The sequence below is a fragment of the Capricornis sumatraensis genome, chromosome 9 (assembly GCF_032405125.1).
Source record: "Capricornis sumatraensis isolate serow.1 chromosome 9, serow.2, whole genome shotgun sequence".
Lineage (NCBI taxonomy): Eukaryota > Metazoa > Chordata > Mammalia > Artiodactyla > Bovidae > Capricornis > Capricornis sumatraensis.
In genome coordinates this window covers 60979766-60993322 of record NC_091077.1, presented here as the reverse complement: position 1 = coordinate 60993322, position 13557 = coordinate 60979766, and the positions used below count along the sequence as shown (strand labels likewise).

The 13557-nt window shown below is 40.6% G+C and overlaps 1 protein-coding gene across 1 annotated transcript in view; it reads right to left on the bottom strand.

The window, feature by feature from the left end:
- Positions 1–13557, bottom strand: part of HMGXB3 (HMG-box containing 3) — a 60209-nt gene that overhangs the window by 20116 nt on the left and 26536 nt on the right. The window contains exons 12-13 of the mRNA XM_068980091.1: positions 8415–8716; positions 7781–7908 (exon numbers count right to left, since the gene is read on the bottom strand). Coding sequence (XP_068836192.1) covers positions 7781–7908; positions 8415–8716 — 430 coding nt within the window. The remainder of the gene's footprint in view (positions 1–7780; positions 7909–8414; positions 8717–13557) is intronic.

The window sequence follows — 13557 nt, the reverse complement described above, 5'->3', positions numbered from 1 at the left end:
TATATGCAGATGACACGATGCTATACATAGAAAACTCTGAAGACTCCACACAAAAACATTTAAAATTGATAAATGAATTAAGCAAGGCAGCAAGATACAAGATTAACCCACAGAAACTGGTTGCAGTTCTTTACACTAACAGTGAAGTAGCAGAAAGGTAATGTAAAAAAAATAATACCTTTAAAAACCACACTCCCCCAAAAATAAATAAAATACTTAAGAATACTTTCACCTAAGGAGGTGAAAGACTTCTACACTGAGAATTATAAAATATGAATAAAGGAAACTGAAAATGATTCAAAGAAACGGAATGATATCCCATGCTCTTGGGTTGGAAGAATTATTATTAAAATGGCAACTATCCAAAGCAATCTACATATTTAATGTGATCTCTGTCGAATTACTCAGGATATTTTTCACTAAAACAAATAATCCTAAGATCTATATGGGACAATTAAAGACCTTGAGGGAAAATAACAAAGCAGGAGGCACAACCCTTCCAGACTTCAGACAATACCCCAAAGCTACAGTAATCAAAACCGTGGTATTGGTACAAAAACAGACATACAGATCAATGTAACAGAATAGAGAGCCCAGAAATAAACCCACATACCTATGGTCAAGGGAGGCAAGAATATAAAATGGGAAAAATCTTCAGCCAAGTGGTGTTGGGAAAGTTGGACAGCTGCATGTAAATCAATGAAGTTAGAACACACTCTCATGCCATGCACAAAAATAAACTCAAAGTGGCTTACAGAGTTAAATGTAAGACACTATAAAACTCCTAGAAGAGATCACAGGCAAAACATTCTCTGATAGAAATTGTACCAGAGTTTTCTTAGGTCAGTTGCCAGGGCAATAAAAATAAAAACAAAAGTAAACAAATGGGATTTAGTCAAATTTACAAGCTTTTGCACAGTAAAGGAAACCACAAACAAAAGGAAAAGACAACCTATGAAACGGGAGAAAATATCTGTGAACAATGTAACCAACAAGGGCTTACTCTCAAAGACATACAAACAGCTCATGTAGCTCAACAACAGCAACAAACTAAACCACCCAACTGAAAAATAAGCAGAAGACCAAAATAGACATTTACCAAAGGTGACATGCAGATGGCCAACAGGTACATGAAAAGATGCTCAACATCATTATTAGAGAAATGCAAATCAAAACTACAATGAGGTACCACCTCACATCAGTCAGAATGGCCATCATTAAAAAGTCTACAGATACAGAATGAAAGATCAAAAAAAAAGAAAGGAAAAAAAAGGGTTATATACAGTAAAAGCTGGAGACAGTGTGGAGAAAAGGGAACCACCCCCTCCACTGGTAGAATGTAAACTGGTGTAGCCACTATGGAAAACTAAAAATAGAACTGCCATATAATCCAGCAATCCCACTTCTGGGCATGTAACCAGAGGAAAACATGGTGCGAAAGAATACATATACCCTGCAGCAGCAGTATTCACAACAGCCAGGACATGAAAACAACTGAAACAGGCAGCAGAAGGATGGACAAAGAAGAAGGATGGATACACACACACACACACACACACACACACACACACACACACACAGAATACTACTCAGCCATAAAAAAGAACAAAATAATGCCATCTGCAGCAATAAGGATGCGACAAGAGTGAAGTAAGTCAGAAAGAGAAAGACAAATACCATACGGTATCACTGATATGTGTAATCTAAAACAGCACAAATGAACCTACATATGAAACAGAAACAGCTTCAGACATAGAGAACTGACTTGTGGGGGAGGGGGTTGGGGAGGGATGGACTGGGCATCTGGGGTTAGTAGATGCAAGCTATGACATAAAGACTGGATAAGTAACAAGGTCCTACTGTAAAGTACAGGAAACTATATTCAATATCCTGGGATAAACCATAATGGAAAAGAATATAAAAAAGGATATATATATGCATGTGTATGACTATGTCACTTTGCTATAGAGCAGAAATTAACATTATAAATCAACTATGCTTTAATAAAAAAATAAGTTTAAAGAAAAGCAGTTTTATAACAGTTTCTATGTATCAAATTGACAAAGCTGAAAAAATTATAACGATGCAGAAGCGAAAGGACTTCTGGTTCACGATGGCAGAGTAGAAGGGTGTGCACTCATCTCCTGCAAGAACACCAGAACTGCAGCTAGCTGATAAACCACCATTGACAGGAGGAAGCTGGAACCACCAAAATAAGATACCCTACATCCAAAGACAACGAAGAAGCTGCAGTGAGATGGGAGGAGGGGTGCAAACACAATATAATGCAATCCCATTCCTGCTTGGTGGGTGACCCACAAACTGGAGTACAATAATACCAAACGAAGTTCTCCCACTGTGGTAAAAGTTCTGAATTCCACGTCAGGCTCCCCAGCCTGGGGGTTTGAAAAGGGCCTGGGAACCCCCTGGCAATCTGGCCTTTAAGGGCAGTGGGATTTGATTATACGACTTCCAGAGAACTGGGGGAACCACAGACTCCAGTCTCGGAGGGCACAAACAAAATCTTGCCCACACCAAGACCCAGAGGAAAGGAATAGTGACCCAACAGAAGACTGAACCAAAACTACTTGCTAGAGTTGGAGGGTCTCCTGTGGAGGCATGGGTTGGCAGGGGCTCACCACAGGGACGGGCGCTGGCGACATCAGACCAGGAAGTTCCCTTTGGCATAAACCCTCTTGAAGTTCACCATTAACCCTACCATAAAGCCTGTAGGACCCAGCGCTGGGTCAAACAACTACCAGGGAGGGAGTGCAACCCCACCCATCAGCAGATAATTGGATTAAAGCTTTACTGAGCAAGGCCCTGCCCACCAGAGCAAGACCCAGTTTTCCCCACTGCCAGTCCCTCCCTTGAGGAAGTTTATACAAGCCTCTTGGCCTCATCCACCAGAAGGCAGATGGAAGAGCAAAAAGAAGCACAGTCCCACAGCAGCTAAAACAAAAACCATATTACAGAAAGTTAATCACAATAAAAAGCAGAAAGTTATGTCCTAGATGAGGAGCTTCCCTTGAAGCTCAATCCACTCCTGCCGGCAGTGCAGGAGACCCTGGTTCAATTCCTGGGTTGGGAAGATCCCCTGCATAAGGAAATGGCGACCCACTCCAGTATTCTTGCCTGTAGAATCCCTGGACAGAGGAGCCTGACAGGCTACAGTCATGAGGTCACGAGAGTTGGACATGACTTAGGGAGGCTTCCCTGGTGGCTCAGATGGTTAAAGAATCTGCCTGTAATGCAGGAGACCTGGGTTCAATTCCTGGGTTGGGAAGATCCCCTGCATAAGGAAATGGCGACCCACTCCAGTATTCTTGCCTGGAGAATCCCCATGGACAGAGAAGCCTGGTGGGCTACAGTCCATGGGGTCACAAAGAGTTGGACATGACTGAGTGACTAAGTACATGTCCCAGATGAAGGGACAAGATAAAACTCCAAAAAAACAACTAAATCAAGTGGAGATAGGCAACCTTTCAGAAAAAGAATTCAGAATAATGATAATGAAGATGATCCAGGATCTTGGGAAAACAATGGAGAAGATGCAAGAAATGTTTACCAAAGGTCTAGAAGAACTAAAGAACAAACAGAGATGAATACATACACTAGAAAGAATCAAAAGCAGAATAACTGAGGCAGAATAAATGACCTGGAGGACAGAATGGTGGAAATCACTGCCACAGAACAGAATATAGAAAAAAAAAAAAAAAAAGAGTGAAAAGCAATGAAGACAGCGTTAAGAGACCTCTGGGACAACATTAAATGCGCCAACATGCGCATTATAGGGGTCCCAGAAGGAAAGAAAGAGAAAGGACCTGAGAAAATATTTGAAGAAATAACAGCTGAAAACTTCCCAAACATGGGAAAAGAAATAATCAATCAAGTCCAGGGCATGATAAACCCAAGAAGGAACACATCAAAACACATACTAATCAAACTGACAAAAGTTAAAGACAAACATAAAATATTAAAAGCAATAAAGGAAAAATGACAAATAACATACAAAGAACTCCCATCAGTCTATCAGCTGATTTCTCAACAGAAACTCTACAAGCCAGAAGGGAATGGCACGATATATTTAAAGTGATGAAAAGGAAGAACCAACAACCAAGAATACTCTACCCAGCAAGACTCTCCTTCAGATTTGATGGAGCAATCAAAAGCTTTGCATACAAAGCAAAAGTTAAGAGAAGTCAGCACCACCAAACCAGTTCAGTTCAATCGCTCAGTCATGTCCTACTTTGTGCAACCCCATGGACTGCAGCATGCCAGGCATCCCTGTCCATCACCAACTCCTGGAGCTTGCTCAAACTCACGTCTATCAAGTTGGTGATGCCATCCAACCATCTTATCCTCTGTTGTCCCCTTCTCCTCCTGCCTTCAATCTTTCTCATAAGTATGCATAATGTATATATTTTAGAAAACTTATGAATTTTTGCCTAATTAAAAAATTTATGACATTTTGATTCCACTTGACTTACCATGAACAGAATGCTATATTTAATTTAAAAGAGTAAATGTGCAACAAACACTGAAGGTTTAGTTTATAGCACACGGAACTACAGTCAGTATCTTGTAATAGCCTATAATGGAAAATAATTTCAAAAATATTATATGTCTATATGTGTAACTGAATCAACTCGCTATGTACCTGAAACACTGTAAGTCAACTATACTTCAATAAAATATATATATTAAGAAAAAAAAAACATTCCAGGAAAGAAATTATAATGCTTATCTACTGAAGTTCTTAAGGTTAATAAGTGAGTTTTACAAGGTCACTGAATAAAGTTCAGTAGATAAAACCCAATTATGTTTTTATACTAGCACCAAACAGTTAGAAATTGAACCATGTCATTTAACACTGAACAAAATTAAATGCCTAGGTATAAATCTAACAAAACACCTGCAGGACCTATATGCTAAAAACAATGAAACACTGATTAAAAAATAAAAAAAGAAAACCTAATCAAATAGAAAGATAGACTATGTCATGTATTAGAAAGAGTCAATATTTTTAAGCATATCAAACTTCTGCAAGCTGGTCTACAGATTTAACACAATTCCAATTAGAATTCTAGCAGGATTCTGTAAATACTAACAAGCTGATTCTAAAATTCATATGGGAATGCAAAGAAACAAGAGTTAAAACAATTCAGGAAGAACAAGGTTGGAGAATTTATACTACCCAAATGATAAGAGCTACTAAAAAGCAACAGTATTCAAGACACGTGGTACTGGCCAAAGAATGGACAACATAACCAATGAAAAAGAGGGCAGAAATAGACCTAGAAATACATGACTATGGAGAAGGGAATGGCCACCTACTCCAGTATTCTTGCCTAGAGAATACCATGGACAGAGGAGCCTGATGGGCTACAGTCCATGGGGTCACAAAGTCGGATACGACTTTGCCTGTGTGTACTGAACTGTAACTTCCTCCAATTTTAAAGGAAAACTGGAGAAGGAAATGGCAACCCACTCCAGTGTTCTTGCCTGGAGAATGCCATGGACGGGGGAGCCTGGTGGGCTGCCGTCTATGGGGTCGCACAGAGTCGGACACGACTGAAGCGACTTAGCAGTAGCAGTAGTATACATGACTGTTTTTCAATTAAGTAGCAAAGGCAATTCAAAGCAGAAAGGACTACTTTTTAACAAATAGTGGAATAAATGGATGTCCACATGGAAAAAAAACCTCAATCTGGATCTCACACTTTACATAAAAATGAATTCAAAATGGATTACAGACAAATGAAAACCATAAATTATAAAGCTTTTAGCAGAAAACACAGGAAAAATATTTATGATCGTCACCTAGATAAAGACAGTAATAACATCAACACAATTGGTAAAACAAAATTTGATGAATTTGTCTTTATCACACTTGAAAATTTTTGCTCTGTGGAAGATTCTGTTGGGAGAATGAGAATGTAAGACACAAACCATAATAAAATATCTGCAAATCACTTATCTGACAAAGGATGTATATGAGAGTATATAAAGAACATTCAAAACTCAACAGCAAGAAAACTACCCAGTTCAATGAGCCAAAGATGGAACAGGTACTTCACCAAAGACATACAGATGACAAATAAACCCACAAAAAGATGGTCAACTTCATTAGTCTTAAACTGAGACCACACTAAGTTATTACTACACACACCTATTAGAATGGCTGAAACACACACACACACAAAATAGATAATACCAAGTGCTGACATATGAAGCTAATTGGAATTCTCACCCATCATTAGAGGGAACACAAAATGGCACCAACATAGGTAACCGGTTTGGTGATTTCTCATAACTAAACATACACTTACCACATGACCCAGCAATGTGATTCCTAGGGTATTTACCCAAAATAAAATGAAAATTTAAGTTTACACAAAATCCTATACGTGACTATTTACAGTTATGAATACAACTGTCAAATTGGTAAAAATCCAAACATTCTTCAAGGAATGAACAGACAATCAAGTGTGGCGCTCCTCACAATGCAAAGCTACTCAACAATAAAACGGAAAATCTACTGATAAACAGAATGACATGGATGAACTTCAAAGACATATATATATACACACACATACACATATAGTAAAAGAAGCCAGACTCAAAACACTGTTCACTACAGATTTATATGACATTCTGGAAAGACAGAAATATATGGAATGAAGAAACTATCAAACGGTTGCCAGAGGTTAGGGGCAAGGGGTTGTTGAAAGAGAATGCCTTGGGGATGATGAAACCGTTCTTCATACTGACTGCGGCGGCAGTTACAAAACTCGCTGCGTTTGTCAGAGCTCAGAGCTGCACCACAGCAAAGTTTACTGCATGCACATACGGAACATAAGCTTGTATTAGAATAAAGAGAGGGAGGCCCAGGTGCCATACGCTGAGACAGACTGCAGGGAAATGGCACTCTCACTGGTGAAGTAGTGCAAGCTCAGTCTGGCAATACAAGACATTAAAAGCATGAATTCCAAATAAGGCACCTTAAGGTTCTGAAGACAAGGAAAATAAGAAATACTCCTTAATCTTCAGCACTCGGTTCTACATACAAAACTCAAGATTCAAATTCTCAAAATGGTTGGTACATGGTCAGTGTTCAATGAATGACTCTGATGAATAGAGGAAAAGGGTGAATATACAGCAATTCCACTTTTGGGCATTTGCCCGAAGGAAATAATTAAGGCTGTACACAAAGACTTAACTATAAAGAGAACTCTTAAAATGGATCACGGTCATATATTTCTCCTTAAAAATGGTGATGCATTTTGCCACCTGCCAGCATAAAAGGATACCCATGATACATTGCTAAATTTAAAAACAACACTCCAAAACAACATCCAGCACAACTCCATTTTTGTTCAAAAAAACTATTAAACCTATAAAACCTACACCTTCTTTTATTCTGTAGGGATGAAAAACACATCTGAAAGACTACAGAATACAATGCTGAATATTAATCTCATAGCAGTAGGATTACTATTGATTTTTAGTTTTTTCCTTTTATTTGTCAGCGTTTTGTTTTTTCCACAACGAAGATCTGTTATTTTAAACTTAACTTTGTTTAAAGAGCCCTAATAAGAGAGTCCTAACACTTCAGAGATAAATATAATCTTCTGGGGCTGGGCTAGCCAGGAGGAAAGACGTCCTCTTCCTCAGAAGCCTCATCTGAGAGAAAATCCAATGCTCACAGGACCAGAAGTCTGACCCACAGAGGCTGTTCTCAAACATGTCCTTTGAGGATAAAGAGGCTGGCACCCACCTGTATAGATGTCCATGAAGCTGTGCAGGGCCAGACAATGGGGATTCAGACACATCTTCACCTGAGCAGTCACGACCTGCAGCCAACTGGCTGTCAGCAGCCAGCACTCCTGGGGCCCCGCCAGAGAGCTAGTACCAAGAATATTTGAAAAAAAAAAAAAAAGGAAAAGCAACTTTTTAATGCAGTTCCTAGGCTCAGTGATCAACAGCAAACTCAAGACTTTAAATGTAGTAGGAAATGAAGGTGTTCGACCTTGTGCTTCAAGGATTTTCTTAGGTGGGTGTTCCCCCTTTGTTGGAATTGGGCTTATGGAATCACCCCTAAAGTTAACATAATTCTGAACTTATTATCCAATTTAACCAACACTAATGAACTCCCAAATCTAAGCATTTTACTGGGCAGCCCAGAAGTAAACTAAATCCTAAGTTGGGGACAGTATCATTTCAATAGAAATAATATATAATCACTATTATTATTATTTTATTTTTGGTGATTGCAAAAGGAAAGGAAATCTGAGAAAAACTGAAAAGAACATCTGCAAAGGTTATAGCCTTAATGGTATCTGAAGAAAGGGTGATACAGGTTGAGTAAGATGGGGCAGCTAGGGGAGGGTAAATCTGAAAGCGGTGCTTACTTTTGTCCCCCTTTGAATAATGGGCTGCTACAGAGAAGGCACTGCGTGGATGGAGACTCATAGTAATTCGACCAAGAGGTTTGCTCAATGGTGACCGTCTCCTCACTCACGTTGGACAGGACGAGCCGAGAGCTATTAAGTTCATGAATCAAAGAGAAGACCTCGGCCAGCTCTGACTCATTCTCGGGAATCTGCAGGACTTTGCGCAGCAGCTGCAGTGTTGATTGGCGCTGGATCTCCCTCTGGGCTGCGCTTAGGGGCTCTGTGGCACTTAACACATCCGGGAGTGGTGAGCTTGCCTCCTGGAAGAAAGCAGATCCGTCACGAAACACCATCGAGGGCACAAAAGAGGCGGCCACGGGCTAAAACCACGAGAGGGCGTTGAGTGGCAAAGGGAAGGGCTTACGACTGAAGTGGGAAACCTAGGTCCCTAAGCCACTCAAGCTAGTAACTCACTTTGTGACTCACAACAGGAGTTTTCTCTCTCTGGCACTATTTCTCTACCAGTAAAATAAAAGGATTATATACCCCTCTTGGTAATGGTTTCAAGATTCTGCTCCCATGCACTGGCTGTGAGGTCTGGAGGATAACAGACCAGGGGTTCAGTTCTGGATATGCCACTGAAGAGCTGTAAATGGGTAACCCCCTCAATACCTCCAAAAATGAAGGATCAAAATACTAATAATCTCCTAGAGTTGTTGCAGAGTAAATGAGATAGTGCAAGTAAAGCACTTAGCATGCAACAAAAACTCTCTGAATGGTAGTTTTGATGTGTAAACGGGCACCTGTAGAGCTTAAAGCATTTATTTTTAATACTGTGTGGCTTCCGAGTACAAGGGCACTTTATACACCAGTCAGAGGCTTCCAGGAAACAAGGTTCTGAAACGCTCTCTGAAACAGGTCCTTCCTACACCCGTCCCTTTTCAATGGCGGTCCTTCCCTGATCTGTGCAAATGCAGCATCAATCACTCGCTCCTTCTACTGTCCACTCCTTTACTGCGTATTTCACTTTCTCGTAGGTGGTAAGCCATTGTTCTCTCCCCTGCTTATTTACTGAACTTCTAATACCACCACTGAGGGCACACAAAAGATGCTAACTCATATTTGCTGGACATATTATATGCTGTTTCACAGAGGTTAAGCGCATAACAACAACTTATTAACTCAGTATACCTTTGACAACTCTTGTCTTGCTATCTGTAATAGTTTGGTTACCTATCTTTCCCCCCAAGCTAGACTGTAAGCTCCTCAAGGGAAGTGGGCATGTCTTATTCATCTTTGTATCCCCAAAAGCTGACCCGTAACAGGCTTTCAATACATGCTTGCTGAAAAAATGAATTTGAATGAATGGCTGTAGAAGAGTTGAGTGACACTAGAATGAGTTGCCCCAGGATTCTGTGTGTTCTTTCTCATTTATGACTTATGCTGCACCACAGGTTGGAAGATCGGTTGGAAAGCATACTATCCTTTGGCTCTGAAACACAGATCAAAGATGGAAAGGGAAGAAGATCATTCCAGCCCATAGATACTGCAGTCTTAACTATAGCCACTGGTGACAAACTGCATAGGAAATGTATGCTCACTGGGGGCTCCAAAGAGAAGGCACATAAACTTAAAGGTCCTTGGGTTTCTGAACAGTGTTTTGTGGAAAACAATTATTTTGTTTCTCTAAAATTTAGAGAATTAGAATGTGAGGGAATGTATGAAGATGAGGGTCATGGGGGTAGGCAGCTACCAACTCACTAAAGAAAAAAGAATATAAAAAAGAGTTGGACTTGAAATCAATTGCCAAAAGGTCCCCAGATAATTCTTATCTGACCAAGAAAAGTTAGGTCACTTCACCAGTAAGAGACCAACACCCATTTTCATAATGCAAGCCACATCGACAGCTAAAGGAGTTCAGACCATCTACCTACACAGGACTCAATTCCATTCCACGATCACTGACACATTATATATGCAAGCTGCAGCATTAGAAATATGGGGGCTGGCAATTCCCTGGGACCAGTGGTTAGGACTGTGCTCTCACTGCCAAGGGCCTGGGTTCAATCTCTGATAGGGGAACTAAGATCCCAAAAGCCACATGGCCAGAAAGAAAAAGAAGTATGGGCCAACAGATTACACTTGGCTGACAAGTGATTGTGGTCTTATAGGGAACTAAGAGGGTGTCAAGACAGGGTGTCGTCAACATTTTCTATTTGTTTCCTTAGAATCTTGTTTTTGTTTTAAACTTTTTATTTTGTATTGGGGGGCAGCCGATTAACAATGCTGTAATAGTTTCAGGTGAACAGGGAAGAATCTTTATATCCAAAGTTTTACAGAGTTCTAAGCAAAGTACTGATGTTGAAGCTGAAACGCCAATACTCTGGCCACCTGATGCAAAGAACTGACTCATTTGAAAAACCCTGATGCTGGGAAAGATTGAGGGCGGGAGGAGAAGGGGACGACAGAGGATGAGATGGTTGGATGGCATCACTGACTCAATGAACATTAGTTTGGGTAAACTCCGGGAGTTGGTGATGGACAGGGAGGCCTGGTGTGCTGCAGTCCATGGGGTCACAAAGAGTCGGACATGACTGAGTGACTGAACTGAAGCAAAGTACCCAGAACATTTGAATTTTTTCACTTATTAGATCATAACTTATTTCCATTTTATAGACTAATCTTAATCTTTTTTATGCAGCATTAATAATTTACTATTTATTAGTAATTAATACTTAATTATTGTTCTGTCACTAAGTCATACCCGACTCTTTGCGACCTCATGAGCTGCATGCAGCACGCCAGGCTTCCTGTCCTTCAGTATTTCCCTGAGTTTGCTCAAACTCCTATCCATTGAGCCAGTGATGCCATCCAACCATCTTATCCCTTGTCACCCCGTTCTATTCTTGCCCTCAGTCTTTTCCAGCATCAGGGTCTTTTCCAATGAGCTGCCTTTTCATATCAGGTGGCCAAAGTACTGGAGCTTCAATACCAATGAAAATTCAGGGCTGATTTCCTTCAGAATGGACTGGTTCAATCTCCTTGCAGTTCAAGGGACTCTCAAGAGTCTTCTCCAGCATCACAGTTCAAACGCATCAATTCTTCAGCACTCAGTGTTCTTTATAGTCCAACTGTCACATCCAAACGCGACTACTAGAAAAACCACAGCTTTGACTAACAAAGGTTTGCCAGTAGACCTCTGGTGGCAAAGTGATGTCTCTGCTTTTTAATACGCTGTCTAGATTTGTCCCAGCTCTTCTTCCAAGGAGCAAGCGTCTTTTAGTTTTCTGGCTGCAGTCACCGTCCACAGTGATTTTGGAGGCCCAGAAAATGAAATCTGATATTATTTGTGCATTTTCCCCATCTATTTCCCATGAAGTGATAGGACCGGATGCCATTATAATTTATTTCAATGGTAGACACAAGTTATTTCTAATTTTATCTGTTGTAATTACAGAATGTGTGATGTTCCAGACGGGCTTTATTTCAGATATTTTGTTTAATTCTGGGAATATGTATTCTAGTATTTGTCAAAAGTATCTGTTCTGAATTTGAGTCCCAACACTTGTCAAGAACCATATAGATGTGTGTTTGTATGTGAGCACCAAAAGTTTTACTCTGGAAACTGACTTAAAGAAATAGTTCAAACAAACAAAAAGTTAATCTGGGGTATAAAATTTTAGATCTAAATCAGTTTTCTTTATATTGCACTGGAATTATCCCTGTTTACAAAATAACATTCACTTTCTTGAAGGAAAAAAAAATGGTGTGGTCAATGTGATGTGAAGAGGAGCGTATCAACCACATGGAGAAACCAGAAGGAAAAACTCACTGCCAGCAGAGGGCGCCCTGTGTAACAGGACATGACAGGAGGCATGGAAGCATCTACAAGAAGTTCTGAGACTCCTCGAAGCTCAACTCGTGTTTTCTCTAGCACTCATGGCCCCAAGAATAGAACGCCCAGATCTAATCCACCTTGCCTACTTTGTTTTACTGATGGGGAAACTAAAATTCAGGATAGGGAAAGCAAGCAACTTAGGGTCATTTCCAGGCAGGTCTCTCAATTCCTATTCTGTGTTTTTTCCTTTTAGTTCCACTTCTTTTTTTCACAATAACCTCAGAATACTACCTCAAGCACAGAAACAGACCGACGATTAGGAGTGAGATTCACTGCCAGAAAGCCCCCTCCCGTCCATACAGATAGAAAATTTAGCTTGAAGAAGTCCTCCCTAACCTCTCTAGTTCTGTCTGCTCCCAAACCCCCTGATCTCCTGACATAACCTTCTGGGCCTCTCCATGGCTCAGGACATTCAGTATGACCCTCTGCCTGAAAAACAAACTGCCTAGTCTTAGCATTAAAGATCTTCCATGATACATGGTCCCAATCTTTTAAGACTTCTTTTCCATACTCCTCCCCATACACTCTCTCCTCTAACCCAATGGAACATCAGACTGCCTACCCCTTCATCTCTACTCATGCCTATCCTTGAGTATATTGCACACCTTTCTCTCCCACCCACATACTGCACATCTTGTGAGGTGTGGGTTAGATCTAGAGTGGGGGTCGGGGGGGGCTCCACCTTGGATCCTGACTTGTTCTGTGAGCCATCCTCTTTCCCTCCAAAGCATATGAATTGATCTCTCTTTTTATGTTTCTCCCAGTCATTCTGTTCACTGTCTTAGGTAGGTACTCTTTCTGTTCACTTAAAAAAAATTCCTATGTGGAAATTCAGAGGTCCTGTGAAACTGCCCATTTTCCCTGGTTCTAGTAAACAAACAAACAACAAAAACAAGACCTAAGGAGCCAAGTGGAATGTGTTTTACTATCCAGCAGGTTGGTCCCACTTCAGGGAGCAGACCTGCCAAGACTGCTAGAAGTAAAGCGCTGTGGTTGGCCAAATGCTCTGCAAGGAACCTGAGTAGCAGCAATCTCATCTACAAAGTCCTGAGGCTGGCACTATGTATTTACCAAGATTCTATTTACAGGCCCTTCAACAACCTCAGAGCTAAAATGACGTAACCTTTCCAACCCCTTCTACTTCAGAATCCTCACTAAGGCCTGTGTTGGCTATTTTTTTCTCCTGTGAATGAACTCTTGGTTCACTGAGCTAGAAGATTCTTGGAGATCAAGGTATCTGATAAACTCCCTTATCTTAGCGAA